The sequence below is a fragment of the Pseudorca crassidens genome, chromosome 10 (genome assembly GCF_039906515.1).
Source record: "Pseudorca crassidens isolate mPseCra1 chromosome 10, mPseCra1.hap1, whole genome shotgun sequence".
In the NCBI taxonomy this organism is placed as follows: domain Eukaryota; kingdom Metazoa; phylum Chordata; class Mammalia; order Artiodactyla; family Delphinidae; genus Pseudorca; species Pseudorca crassidens.
Genome location: NC_090305.1, coordinates 92009008 through 92024479, shown reverse-complemented (window position 1 = coordinate 92024479; position 15472 = coordinate 92009008). Strand labels below are relative to the sequence as shown.

The window sequence follows — 15472 nt, the reverse complement described above, 5'->3', positions numbered from 1 at the left end:
CAACGTTCTCTGTCCTCCACTCTTTGACCTAGATGGCACAAGTTTCACATGGTGCTGACACAGGATGATGGGTACCTCCATTAGCTTGGATCGCCCAGTGGCTGCAAGGAGAACAGCTGCCCTGAAGAGCTGCCTGACCCACAGCAAACTGCATCATCAAGGAATAACCTTGGGTTAACACGAGGGCTTGGGGATTACTTGTGACTGCAGTATAATTTAGCCAAATCTAACTAATATATTTAACTTTATCCTATGAGGCAAAACAAATACTATTGTTTTCCCATGTTACATATATTATTACTGAAACACAGCAAAATTATGTTGTTTTCAAGGTCATCCACTTCTAAGCATCAAGATCTGGAAGACAATTTCCCTTATAAATAAAATATAAGGCCTATATAAGCTGATTAAAGGAATAATCTGTTATTTCACTGCAGCCCAGTATAACGCCTGCTAAACTTCATTAAAACATTAAATGAAATCTCTACTGTAATACTTACTTGGAACTATAAATTCCATTTCTTCTGACATAGCAATTCCCAGTTTATTAGAAGCAAAGCAGCGGTATTTCCCTTGAAAGTGAGATATGTGTCCCTCATTCGGGATCCTAAATGTTCCCGAGTTGTTGGATACAATTATCCGAGGGTCAGAGAGATCAAAAGGCTTGTCATCCTTACTCCACGAAAATCTGTAAGATAAAACTAAAACTAGTAATCCTGAAAAATCGTATTTCTTACTTATAAACAAATGTACAGAAATGAGGAAACAGATATTTTATAGTAAAAAAAAGTATATATTTACATATTTAATTGAATATAATACAAAAAAGGGTCTCTGAAGAATCTGAGAAATCTTACAAACTCCTATAGACTGAAGGTTTATGTCCCCCTAAAATTCGTATGTTGAAGCCTAATTCCCATTGTAATAGTATTTGAAGGCAGGGCCTTGGAGAGGTGATTAGGTCATGAGGGTGGAATCCTCACAAATGGGACTGGCGTCCTTATAAGAAAGACCCCAGAGAGCTTTCTTGCTCCCTTCCATCATATGAGGTTACAGGGGAAAGACCGCTGTCTGTGACCAGGAAGCAGGTCATCACCACACACTATATCTGCCAGTGACTTGATCTTGGTATTCTCACCTCCAGACCTGTAAGAAATATGTTTATTGTTTAAGGCACTCAATCTGTGATATTTTTATTACAGCAGCCAGAATTGACTGAGAAACAAGCCGTGAAAAAGCTGTGATAACTGACAGGAAAAAAAGGTGAAAATAGGTTTTGTTCTGTTCTTTTTAAAGTTATATTTTAGAACTTTTCCAATTAGAAAGATAATGCAGGATCTTTACTAGTATTTTAGAGACTGCAATATTTGGAGACTAAAAAATAAAAATATACAATACGTCTCTGTGTGTGTGTGTGCGCGCGCGTGTGAAGAGCTCACTCAAAATTCAAAAACACACAAGCAAGTGCTATTAAATTTGGTCATATATGATCAATATTTTTGGACATAGCTGTAACATATTTGAGACCACAATGGATGTATAATTTTTCCATGTGAGTTTTTCCAATTATTACAATGTTACTAAAGACAGATTTTATTACATTATCTCCTGTCTTACAGTTACTATTTAACTTACTTAACCATTTCCATTTTTCCCTTTTATGAACAATTTTGTTACAAAAAACCCTACATATTTATTTTTGGGGGTACTTATCCAAATATTTCATTAGGTTAATTCCTTAAAAATGAAACTGATAAACCAATAACATAAGAAATATTTTATCACTTCTGATAAACATTGCAGAATTGTATTCCAGAAAAAACATACACAAATTCCTACCCCCATATGTAACAGAGTCACTTCTATGGACAAGGCTGTAAAAAGCCTTTTTTTTAAATCTTTATCAATCCAACAGATATATGACTTCCCAATTAAGATTTTATTTAGTATTTTATATATGAATTACCCATGCAAATTTAGATTTGCTTCAGGACAACACAGTCTTACATAATCTAATATTCTTTCAAAAATAACAAAATTTCACGAGACCCATATTTTTCTTCGGAGCATGCCTCTCTCCTGACAACAACTTTTACTTCTTTTCTCTCTATATGTTTTTACTGCTTTTACTTACAAAAGAACACATAGAATCTGTTCTTTAAAATTCCAATACATTGACTAGGATAACTCCACATATTCAAAATTAAGCATTTCCAATTGGTGACATGTTATATCTTTCCATTCATTCAAGTTTTCTTTTATCCTACTCTGCAATGTACATGCCAAACAGTTCATATTACATTTTGTTGATATTGCTGTTACTATTGAAATTGCTGGATTTGCTCCTTTTACTATTGTGATGGGATATTTCTTTCTTGTTTTCTAATATTTTCTGTTTTGTATAGGCATTTAATTACACCTTGAAAAAAGAATAATGATTGACTGCTTAATTCGTATTTGTAAAATCTTGCTTTTTGCCAGTGAATAATGACAATTTAACATGTTAATGATTCACTAATAATTTTTAAAATATCCAATTATCAGGCAATAAAAATGTTATTCACATTACAATTTTAAATAATCCTGATCAGGTAAATCAATAAAGGTATGTAGGTTTGCTTCCCAGAATCATTTAGAACTTTAAAATCTTTTTTTTTTTAACTTTTATTGGAGTATAGTTGCTTTACAATGTTGTATTAGTTTCTACTGTACAGCTAAGTGAATCAGCTATACGTATACATATATCCCCTCTTTTTTGGATTTCCTTCTCGTTTAGGTCACCATAGAGCACTGAGTAGAGTTCCCTGTGCTACACAGTAGGTTCTCATAAGTTGTCTATTTTATACATAGTATCAATAGTGGATATATGTCAATCCCAATCTCCCAATTCATCCCACCTCCCCCCTCTTCCCTCCTTGGTATCCATACGTTCGTAGAACGTTAAAATCTTGAATTCTCCCCACATCTTTTCCCTCCTTAATCTCAATACACGCACATTTCTTTCTCTCCAAACTGGGAGGTACTTAGAAAAAACTTCATCAGTGATTACAATTACCTACAGTAATAATTGTTTCTAGATAGTAATATCCCACGTCATTTGTATGCTGCCATCTAGGATGAGTCGACATTTCTATGACAACTTAAAATATATCAAGTAACAACCTATTCACTGAATACAATATGGTTACATTAAAAGACATGCAATAATAACTATGTATAGAATATCATTTATAAATATACTAACTTTGGCTTAATAAATGCTACCTTTCACTCATCAGAATAAAGTATCTTCTGTTTTCTAGCTATCTTGTTCACTCATAAGGTAAAGAATTGTTTAATATTTCCACAATGCCAAAGTCTATGCTAAGTATTTAACGTAAGACATTTTATGATAAAAGTAATTTTAACTGGCAAAAGAACATATGTAAATAACCAAACTTTATTTTTATAGACATGGCTATCATTCATTTGGAAATCTTTACTTTCAATCATATGTAGACTTATAGTCCAATAAGCTTATACTGATTAGAGTAAAAATTAATATAAAGGATTGTATACATTTAAACAATTATTTAGTTTGAAGGAAATACTCACGTTGGTTCTGGATTTCCCTTAGCTTCACATTCAATTTGAAAATACTCATCAAAAGGAAAGGCAACTTGTACTTTTGACTGTTTTATGATTGTTGGAACCTGTTGAACTAAATATTAAAATATGTATTTAAATAACATGCTCTCCAATAATTGGGTGTAGTTTAGCTGCAACAGAAATACTTTGAAATAAACACACTTTCTATATTGGTAAGTACAAGGATTATAAAAGAATGAAAATTATCGAACCTCACTTCCTCTTTGCAAAATGTATTTAGCTGTAGGGAATATACTTCACTGCCATCAATTCATGTTGCCATATAACTTATTTAATGCCAGAATAACGTAACAGTGTAACAACTTTAAAACATCTGTGTTTAAATTATTGACATTTCATCTATGTTCATGTGTTTATACAGTTTTACTTGGTTCGGTCATTGACAATTCTGTTTTTTATTTATAGTTTTGTAAGACATTATAGTTAATTTACTACTTCTGTATGATTTCTTCCATTGGTATTTGATAATTTATTTAATAATTTTATTATTGGACATTAGATTTTTTCATTCAATAGACAGCCTCAAGCATACAGATTTTTCCTTTATTGAATTAGTGACATTATAAATTTCCAGGCATGGACACAAATGGTAATGACTATGGATAAATGTTAATATTTCACAAGGGGCTAATTACCACAAACATGAGTACATTGGTTTCCCACATCCTTGCCGCCAACGAACAATAGCATTTTATAAATTTATTTATTTATTTTTGGCTGCGTTGGGTCTTCGTTGCTGCGTGCGGGCTTTCTCTAGTTACGGTGAGAAGGGGCTATTCGTTGTTGTGGTGCGTGGGCTTCTCATTGCGGTGGCTTCTCTTGTTGCGGAGCATAGGCTCTAGGTGCACAGGCTTCAGTAGTTGTGGCACGTGGGCTCAGCAGTTGTGGTTTGCGGGCTCTAGAGCGCAGGCTCAGTAGTTGTGGCTCACGGGCTTAGTTGCTTCGCGCCATGTAGGATCTCCCCGGACCAGGGCTCAAACCTGTGTCCCCTGCATAGGCAGGTGGATTCTTAACCACTGTGCCACCAGGGAAGTCTCAAGAATAGCATTTTAAAACAATAAGATACTTCATTAATAATTAGCAAAAAAAAAAAACCCTCCTCCTCTTTATTTTTATTTCCATTTATTGCTTTTGTTATATTTTTCCCTGAGCTTGTTTATTTGTAACTTCCCATTTACACACATTTTTTAATATATTTTTCCTACTTGGAAGCTTGAGGGTACTTTTCCCCCTTATAGAATTTAACACTAATAATCATTAGGATAAAAATAATAGCTAATAAATGATGGTTTCTTTTAAAAGGATTCCACATATTCAAATATTCCCTCATTGTGATAAACATTTTTAGTGTTTGACAAGTTAAGTACCTTCCAGACAAATTTACAAAGTATGGGGTGACTTTGTCTCTCACCAATTCAAGCAGCTGGATGGCATTGCCGAGAATTATGATTATAAAATAAATGTACTAACGCTGAAGATACAAACTTGGATTAAGTTTTAAAATAGGACACAGATCATGATATATGTTAAGATCTACTGTCATGGAACACTCAACAGTTTTCAAATTAAGACATTACAATTTTAGTACAGTTCTAACAACCTCTGTCAGGGGACAGGATTGAATTCACAAGGAAATGTAAATGGTTCAGTAGCAGGAATCTGATTCTGGCAAACATCCTTTGAGAAAAGCAATTTGCAGAAAGGCCCTGAGTGTGATTCACATGGGTAATATTCCACAGTGGAGTTACAAATAGGCCCTAAACCCTGTGACATTGAGCCAGGCCCTGAACCACTCTGTTTTCTCATTTGTAAAATTAGAGATTCAAGCCAGTTAAATAGATTTTTTGGTCACTGAATGCCTTTACATTCTTAAAAATTATAGGAAATCCCAAAGTGCTTTTGTAAACGTAGGTTACATTTAATAATATTTACCATGTTAGAAATGAAAACTGAGAAATCTTCTAAATATTTACTAATTCATTTAATACTATCATTTGCTAAAATAAATATTTTATCAAAAATACTAAGTATAATGAGAAAAGTGGCCTTGTTTTACATTATTGCAAATCTTTAATATTTTAATAGATGGCAGCTGGATTCTCATATCTACTTCTATATTCCACATGTTGCTGTAAGTTGTTTTGTTGAAATAAATGAAGAAAATTCAACCTTATACAGATATGTACTTGAAAAAGGGTGACATATTTTATAGTCCTTTCTGATTATTGTGGGCATTGTTTTTGGATAGTACACCGAAACTCACCAAGTGGTTAAAGGTTTACCGCAATATGGAATCTGAAACCATATGGATAAATTTTCATATTCTGTCATTAAAGTGTTTTATCCATGGGTGCTTTTTAATTCGTGCATGATTTTGTAACATCATACAATATTCATCTGGAAAAAAATATTGGTTCACTGAGTTATACAGATCTTCCAAATACTGACACACATCACTATACAATTTAAAAAATTCACATTTGTTAATATCATCACTGATCTAAGAAAAGCCTTAAATGTGGGGAAGCTGTCAATCTCACACTGTAGGATACAAGTTTTCCACAATTCTCATTTTCTCTTCAACAGCCAAATTTGATCATTGACAACATATATTATCAGTTGTTTCTCTTGAAGTGACAGGCTCACTTGGTTCGTTTTGGGGAAAATATCCATGAAAGTAATCAAAGTTTGTCTGTCAGTTGTACTTTTAAGTAAAAATGGTATTTGGCTTGGCACTCAAATAATGACACAATCAAGGAACAGAGACTGTCATAGTACTTTGTTACACAGCAGAATTATTTTATGTATATTTCACAGTTCATCCCACAGAATATTAAGACGAATGTACTCAAGGATGAAGATTTTTAAAAATCAATAATGTTTAACTGTTTCAACAAGGACAATCTTAAGCAAAACTTTGCTTTATGTGTTTTAGATGTTTTGTTGTTTTGGTGTGAGTATACCATCCTGAGGAAACCCATGAGTTCGGTGTCAATGCCTTGATGTGTGCTGGGCAACTGCAGTTTTAGCACCACTGCTTTTGTGACATCAGTGCAAATGTCAACAGGATGGAAAAGGAAAAATGACACTTTAGTATTATTATGAAACATGTGATTGCATGGACTGCCTGAACAAATCTCCGTGACCCTGAGGGGTCCATGAATCACATTTTGAGCACTGACGACCAGCCTAGAATAATAACTCAACAGCCATTTCCCATTTTAAACTTTTCTTTACTTTTGCCTAGTAAAATTTTACTAGTTAAGTGACAATGCAAGTGCAGGCTTCATATTCAGAAACATTTTAAAAACATGCAAAAAACATTCATATCTTCATTGACATTTACCTTGTTTCTGATTACCACTCTTTCTCAGTAGAGCAGATCTTGAACTTACTGCAAATTCACATACTATTTAAATGTTATTACAGTTATAAATGGTGAGGGATGATGCACAATAGCAACAGTCCCTAAGATATCAGCTAATAACTTGTGAACAACTTGTTTATTAGAACATTATTCTTTCTTAAATTTGCTAAGGTTGTAAAGTCTCAGCCATAACTAATTATTCAGGGAGTGGAGCTAATAACCTTTGGGTGTTTATAAGAATATGTATTCTACATTATAAATCCTTTCCTCCATAATTAGGCCAATTACAGAGACGCCAGACTCATTGACATTCAAATTGAATACCTGCCTTACTTGCATTTGCTAGTGAGAGCTCTAGAGTACTGAAATAAATGGGTAGTATTCAGATGTTCTGAAAACATGTCATTAATATTTTATAACAATTGTTGTCTAACGACATTAGAGTGTGAAAAGGCATAAGTAACTGAGACAACCAGAATAAAAATGTGTCTTATGTACTAATACAAAATTTCCAATCACCACTGGTGAACTAAATGAGAAAAGATGGAGGGAAAATGTACATGCTATGGTCAGAATGTATATTCTATGGTCAAGAATCTGAATCAGGAATCCCAGTGCATCTTTGGTGCTACTGGGAAGAAAATGTAAAATTATTAACCCCTTTTTCCACAAGGATTGCCAAGAACTGTGCTCTTAATTTGGCACTGCATACTCAAAACCCAAAGAATGTACTTAAGATGAATTATTTCAGGCTCTTGACCAGTGTTTGTACAAATAGGCCAATATATGTGGTGTGTAGGCTAACAGATTTCACCTTGACTAAAGCAAAAGTTTAAATCTGAGAACGTGTAAGTGAAATTCCTTAAAAGGGTGAATATTGACACAGAGACTTGAGGGCAGTAGAGAAAAGATTCTTACCTTGGGGATGGAATACAAATGCAGGGCCACCCAAAGTGTGTCATGTGAAACTGCTACATCAAGTATTTAAAGCAGCCCTTAGAAAATGGTTTTAGAACATATTATATACTCAGAGAATTATTTCCTTTTCTAGTCACACTCAGACTGTCCAAGTACTTCTGAAGAAAAGTTTCAGTTGTGTTAGCACCTCTCCAATAATTATTCAACTTTCTGAGGTCAAGACTAGTCCTTTGAAATTTAGATGATCTGCACAGATCATTTCCAATGCTAAGGTTCTAATAAACATTCTTATCTCTTACATTATAGCTCTCCTAATTAGGTATGGAAGAAATAATAGGGATTAATTCTTCAACTGTATGGATAAAAATACCTAACTAATCTCTCAATGGTCTTTTTTAAAATCCTATGTGCTTATAAATGAGAAATTCCCCAAACCTGTACATTAGTTGATACACTATTACATAAATTGTGTTTGCACGTGTACTGTTTTTTGAACTAATTACTATAACTTGTTGAAACTGATGTATGATAGAGTTACATCCATTTTACCAATATATGTTAAGATATATCACGACTAACATTTTGATATGAATTCACCCTAGAGAATGCTCTAAACTTGCAGAGGTGGTATCATTTTACACTTTTAGTTGTGTACTATGAAAACGGCTTTTTAATATTGTCCTAATTGTTTTCATTCTTAAATATATAATTAAAAAAAATTTTTATTGGAGTATAGTTGCTTTACAATGTTGTGTTAGTTTCTACTGTACAGCAAAGTGAATCAGCTATACGTATACAAATATCCCCTCTTTTTTGGATTTCCTTCCCATTTAGGTCACCTCAGAGCACTGAGTAGAGTTCCCTGTGCTATATAGTAGGTTCTCACTAGTTATCTTTTTTTTGTTTGTTTGTTTTTTTGCGGTACGCGGGCCTCTCACTGTTGTGGCCTCTGCCGTTGCGGAGCACAAGCTCCGGATGCTCAGGCTCAGCGGCCGTGGCTCACGGGCCTAGCCTCTCTGCGGCATGTGGGATCTTCCCAGACCGGGGCACGAACCTGTGTCCCCTGCATCAGCAGGTGGACTCTCAACCACTGTGCCACCAGGGAAGCCCTAGTAATCTATTTTATACATAGTATCAATAGTGTACCACTCTTAAATATATAATCATTTTGAAAACAATACAAAGTTTAATCAGTTCCTTTTTTGTCCTGATTAGTTGAATGCCAGTAACTTCTGGAGTCACACTTCTCCCTAAAATAAACAAATCTGATACATAAAAGTAATAGCCGTTGCTAATGTTGCAGATTATCTTACGTGGTGAAATAGCACCTGATCTATAGGTTATATTTCTTGTTATGTGCCAAGTTTGTCTAAGAGGCTAAAAGCTGCAAAATAATTAATTATAGCAAGCAGCCAAATGTAAGTCTTCTGAAAAATTTAAAAGGAGAACATGAATTCTGATGATAGATTGCTGTAAAATCTGTAGAAATATGGTAGAAAAATCACATCCTTAACATATAATTATTCTACTTAAAAATCAAAATGCAAATATGGACTTTTATAAGTAGGTATTGAATGTTGTCACTTTACCTGAAAGTGGTATATCAACAGCTGTTGAGAATTTTAACAAGAAGAAAATTAGAGATGTGATTAATCCTCTTCCACTTAACAGCATCCCCATTGTTCTTCAGGAAGGAAGCAACCCAGAAAGAATGAAAATCCTAATGTCTCTTCTTACTTTTGGTTGAAAGCTGAGAAGAACGTGGTTAACCTGGAAACAAACAAACAAAAGACTAACAAACTTAGGGATTCTAAGTTCATGTACTGTAAAAGGTCAACATAACAGCAATTGAATACATTTTTCTGTTGGTAATAATTTCCTCCTTATGAAAGTGTTCTCAAATAACTCCACACAAATCTTAGTTTTTCCTCTTTGTATTTAAAATAAAAGACAGTTGATAAATGCTATATGGTAAACCAATAAATCGTATTTTTTTGGTCAGAGGAATTTGTACTTGGAAGGTACTCTAGTATACTCTAATGAATGTCGGTGGCTATGAGAATAACCTCATTTAGGTCATTTCATTCAAAAGGTGACTCTTTCAATCAATTCTTTATATCAAGCATTCAACCCCATCTAAGTCATTCATTAAGTATCACAAATTTAACTTTTAATTTTCCTGGCAAAATACCTTTTCATGTTCAAAATTATCACACTAACAGATGGTGAATAGCAATATACAGGGAAGGGATAAAGGAAAAACAAATGGATAAGGACTGGCCATGTCAACTAAAATTTCCAAATCTAGGCTTTATTCAAGCAGAAGACAAGAGCATCAGTTACTTTCCACTTCGGCAGAATGTTTATTCATTCCAATGTTGACATAAATAGAGTAAGGATTAAAATATCAATTTTCCCTTACTTTCTCTTATGATTTTCCTTTTCTTCTGAAACATTATGATAATAGACATCCAAACGTTGTTTATAATGTATTGTTTTTCAATCAAATCAAAGATTCTTTAAGCTCTAGAGTAATTTACAATTTTTAAAAGTTTCACACACGATTTCATGTAATCCCTTAATAACCCTTTTATTCCCCTATCCCTAGGATTACCCTTGCCCCAGTGATAACCATTACTTTGTTCTCTGTATCTGTGCATTTGCTTCTTTTTTGCTTTATGCACTAGTTTGTTATATTTTTTAGATTCCACATATCAGTGATATCATACAGTATTTGTCATTCTCTGTCTGACTTATTTCACTTAGCATAATGCCGTACTAGTCCATCCATACTACTGCAAATGGCATAATGTCATTTTTTTTTATGGCTGAGAAATATTCCATTGTATATACAATACCACATCTTCTTTATCCATTCATCTGTTGATGGATACTTAGGTTGCTTCCATACCCTGGCAATTGTAAATGATGCTGCAATGAAAGTTGGGGTGCATTGTGTCTTTTGGGGGTTTTTTTGGATGTATACCCAGGAGTGGAAAGCTGGGTCCTATGGTAGTTCTATTTTTAGTTTTTTGAGAAATCTTCACACTGTTTTCCACAGTGGCTGCAGCAATTTACATTCCCACTAACAGTATATGAGGGCTCCCTTTTCTCCACATCCTCTCTTATTTGTGCTCTTTTTGGTGATAGCCATCCTGACAGGAGTGAGGTGATATCCCATTGTGGTTTTGATTTGCATTTCCCCGACGATTAACTATGTTGAGCATCTTTTCATGTGCCTGCTGAACATCTGCAGTTCCTCTTTGGAAAAGTATCTATTCAGTTGTTCTGCCCATTTTTTAATTGGGTTGTTTGGGTTTTTTTTAATGTTGAGTTGTATGAGCTGTTTATATGTGTTGGATGTAAAACTCTCCAGAAACTGGGCATAGAGGGAACATACCTCAACATAATAAAGGCCATATATGACCATCCCAAAGCTAAAATCATACTCAGTGGTAAAAAGCTGAAAGCATTTCCTCTAAGATCATGTACAAGACAAGGATATCCACCCTCACCACTTTTATTAAACATAGTTTTAGAAGTTGTAGCCACAGCCATAAGAGAAGAAAAAGAAATAAAAGAAATCCAAATTGGAAAAGAAGAAGTAAAACTGTCACTGTTTGCAGATGACATGATAATATACATAGGAAATCGTAAAGACACCACCGAAAACTGAGAGCTCAGCACTGAATTCAGTAGAGTTGCAGGATACAAAATTAATATAAGAAATCTGTCACATTTCTATACATTAACAATGAAGTAACAAAATGAGAAATTAAGGAAACAACCCCATTTACCATAGCATTGAAAAGAATAAAATACCTAGGAATAAACCCAGCTGAGGAGGTAAAAGACCTTACTCAGAAACCTAAGACACTGATGAAAGAAATTGAAGATGATACAAGCAGATGGAAAGATATACTATGTTCTTGAATTGGGAGAATTAATATTGTTAAAATGACCATATTACATAAGGCAATCTACAGATTCAATGCAATCCCTCTCAAAATACCAAGGGCACTTTTCACAGAACTAGAACAAATGATTTTAAAATTTGTATGGAAACACAAAAGACCTCGAATAGCTGAAACGATCTTGAGAAAGAAGAAGAGAGCTGGAGGAATCACACTCCCTGACTTCAGAGTATACTACAAAGCCACAGTAATCAAAACAGTATGGTACTCGAACAAAAACAGATACATAGATCATTGAAATAGGATAGAAAGCCCAGAAATAAACCCACATCCTTATGGTCAAGTAATCTACAACAAAGGAGGCAAGAATATACAATGGAGAAAAGACAGTCTCTTCAATAAGTGGTACTGGGAAAACTGGACAGCTACATGTAAAAGAATGAAATGAGAACATTCTCTAACACCATATACAAGAAAAAAAACCAAATCCTCAAAATGGATTAAAGACTTAAATGTAAGACCAGACACTATACAATTCTTAAAGGAAAACACAGGCAGAACAATCTTTGACAAAAATTGTAGCAATATTCTTTTGCACCTGTCTCCTTTAGCAAAGGAGATAAAAGCAAAATTAAACAAATGGGACCTAAGTAAACTTGCAAACTTTTGCACAGCAAAGGAAACCACTGACCAAATGAAAAGACAATGTACTAAATGGGAGAGGAAATTTGCAAATAATATAATGTATTCATAAAAATGAATTGGCTTCAAAATGTGATAATTAGTTTTTTCAGGTACATAAATTTTTCCATAAAAATAATTTATTCACTTACAACTAGTAGAAAAATTAATTCCATACAGTCAGATAAGACATTAAATTTATATTTAACTCCAAATATTTTGAGTTTTTTATTTCACCTCAAGTTGTACCTCAAGATATTATGGACCGGTACTTTTCATATACTTATGCAAGTAGGTAAAATTTAAAATAGTAACTAATGCTGCTGTTTAGCTGTTTGAAAATTTTGAGAGTCTGAAGAGACAATAATCTCATTTATATTTTAAGAAAAGTTACATTGAGCACTAAGGAAAATACTGCCATCCACCCCACAAAACGTTGTGAATGTTTGTTCTTAAATTAGAGTAATGTCATTACTCTACTTTGTCTGACATCAATTGACCCATTTGTAAAATGGGAATTGGAAAAAACAAAAACAAAAACCTACCCTTGGGCTTCCCTGGTGGCACAGTGGTGGAGAGTCCGCCTGCCGATGCAGGGGACACGGGTTTGTGCCCTGGTCCGGGAAGATACCTCATGCCGCGGAGCGGCTGGGCCCGTGAGCCATGGCCGCTGAGCCTGCGCGTCCGGAGTCTGTGCTCCGCAACGGGAGAGGCCACAACAGTGAGAGGCCCGCGTACCGCAAAAAAAAAAAAAAAAAAAAAAAAACCAAAAAACCTACCCTTGTGTGGTTCAGAATAATTCCTAAAATAACAAATAACTTACATTGGTAATTAAAAATATTTTCAAATGTGTCATTATGTTAAATGACACCTATTTTCCTGGTGAAAGAATTATTCCAGTCAACAAAACAAAATGTGAAAAAAAATTGCTTTCATTATAAAAAGCAGAACATTGCCTAAGGACAAAAACTCAGTTCTGCATATTTGTATAAACTTGGGGGATACTGAACCATTTAGCTATTTCTAAGATGAAAAGTCAGAAGGAAATATTAATGCTGTGGGCTTTGAATTTTCCCTTTCCTTCTCTCTTCTGAAACACTCTGGTAATAGTAATCTAAATTCATTGTTTATAGTTATATATCACTCTTTACCTGCTATCTATTATTTAATACTCTGTTCCCTTAATATTCAATGCTGATTTAAGGGCATTTCATGTATTTGTTTAATGAGCTGTCCTCTATCTGTAAGGAATAAGGCTTTCAAATGCTAATAGGAGACCATATGTCCAGATTAATATATCATCCTACCCAGAAATAGAAAATACCAGACAATCAAATATGTGAGAACAGGCTTAATTTCAATTAACCTACTGATTTGGGCTAGTGAGCTCAACAGTCCCTAATTGCCATATTAAATAGCTTATAGATATGAATTGTTCAATAGTGATGATATGACTTTTGTAATTTTAATGATTTTTAACTACATGGTCTTGATGCAAGAAATTCTCTCCCATAAAAGTATGTCACATTGAAGCCTTGGCTTAAAATAAGCCTATAAATTAAGCGCCATAACAAACACTGATGACACCAGCAGTTTCCAGAATATGGATAATGGTTAGTTTGATATCTGACTTTATCTCCTGCAGGGAGTAGCTTCAATTTACCTGAGACTTCTATGTTAAGAGGCTGTTATAGAAAAGTCATTGGAAGTTAAAATGTGACCCCCTACAAGCAAGACTCCATTATGTGATGATGATGACAGCCCCAAATAGCTTTCCTATTGAAAAGGAAAAGTCAGTCATAATCTCATTGTCAGAATGCATAAAGGACATACTATTTAGTAATTATGTTTTACAACAGTAAGATAGCAATAAAATTATGGTAGCAATAAAATTATGTTCTCACTTGTCTTTCATCCAAGAATATGAATTTAATGCCTCACACCAGACCTCAAGATAAAAGCTACTATTGGAACTCAGGATGGAGCTGACACTTAGACAAGAAAAAAATGTACTAAACTATTTTTGAGGCACAGTCACATAAAACGGATGTCTGAATGACATTAACTCAGATCCAAAAAAGAATCAATGAATTTTCATGAATCTGGACCAATTGGGTTACATCTTCTTACTATGCTAGCTCATCCTCGGAAAGAAGAAAATCATCCCTGACATCTCACTCAAACGGAAATAGATGTCTTCTTGTCATTAACATCTGACTCTTCCTGATTGCTTCAGCTTCTCCAGTATGACTAGAGTCACAATGATTAAGAACACATTGGTTTCGAGACAGCAACTGAAACATGGACAGGCATGCATACCACATGAGACACTTCCAATACAGCAATAAGGAAATGAAGCTCTTCGTTTCTCCAAAACAACAGCCTCTAACATACACACATCAACAACATTAGAAAGTGACCTCATAGATCCTTCTCATGTTCTTAAAATAGCTCCACTCTGGTAAATCTAGAAACAACTGACTCCCTTAAATTCATTTTCTGCTTTAAGAAATGGAAGAGAGTTGGCTTAGCCTTTTCATTCCACCTGGCCTCCACAAGTAAATGTCAAGAGACTGTGGCCTGCTGACCAGCCACAGAAGAGCGTGGTATGTAGTAAATAAGAACATGGAAAATGGAGTCAGTTTATCATGACCTCAAAGCGATTGCTCACTAATTATGTGGCCTTGGGCAGTTCACTTAACCTTTCTCATTCACCTCTATAAATGAATATGAGTTGCTGCCCTGTAAACACACTTATGATTGTTAAGTGAGGCAATAAATGTTTAGCATACGTGATAGGAGAAAAAATGAAATTTACTACTAGTGATAGCGATGGTCACTTTGTTGTTAGTGGTACTCGGGATATAGCCTCTAGTAATAATATTCTGATTCAAAGAGTATAGATAACTTGTATGGCTTCTATTTAATAAAACTGTAATGACCA

At 34.3% G+C, this 15472-nt stretch overlaps 1 protein-coding gene across 11 annotated transcripts in view; it reads right to left on the bottom strand.

Moving 5' to 3' along the window:
- Positions 1-15472, bottom strand: part of CHL1 (cell adhesion molecule L1 like) — a 197039-nt gene that overhangs the window by 71725 nt on the left and 109842 nt on the right. For all 11 annotated transcript variants that reach the window (XR_010947129.1, XM_067755229.1, XM_067755232.1 and 8 more), the window contains exons 2-4: positions 9523-9703; positions 3595-3700; positions 501-688 (exon numbers count right to left, since the gene is read on the bottom strand). Coding sequence is in view for 10 of the 11 variants with exons in the window: in XM_067755229.1 (XP_067611330.1) it covers positions 501-688; positions 3595-3700; positions 9523-9613 (385 nt within the window). In the remaining variant the exon portion in view is untranslated. The remainder of the gene's footprint in view (positions 1-500; positions 689-3594; positions 3701-9522; positions 9704-15472) is intronic.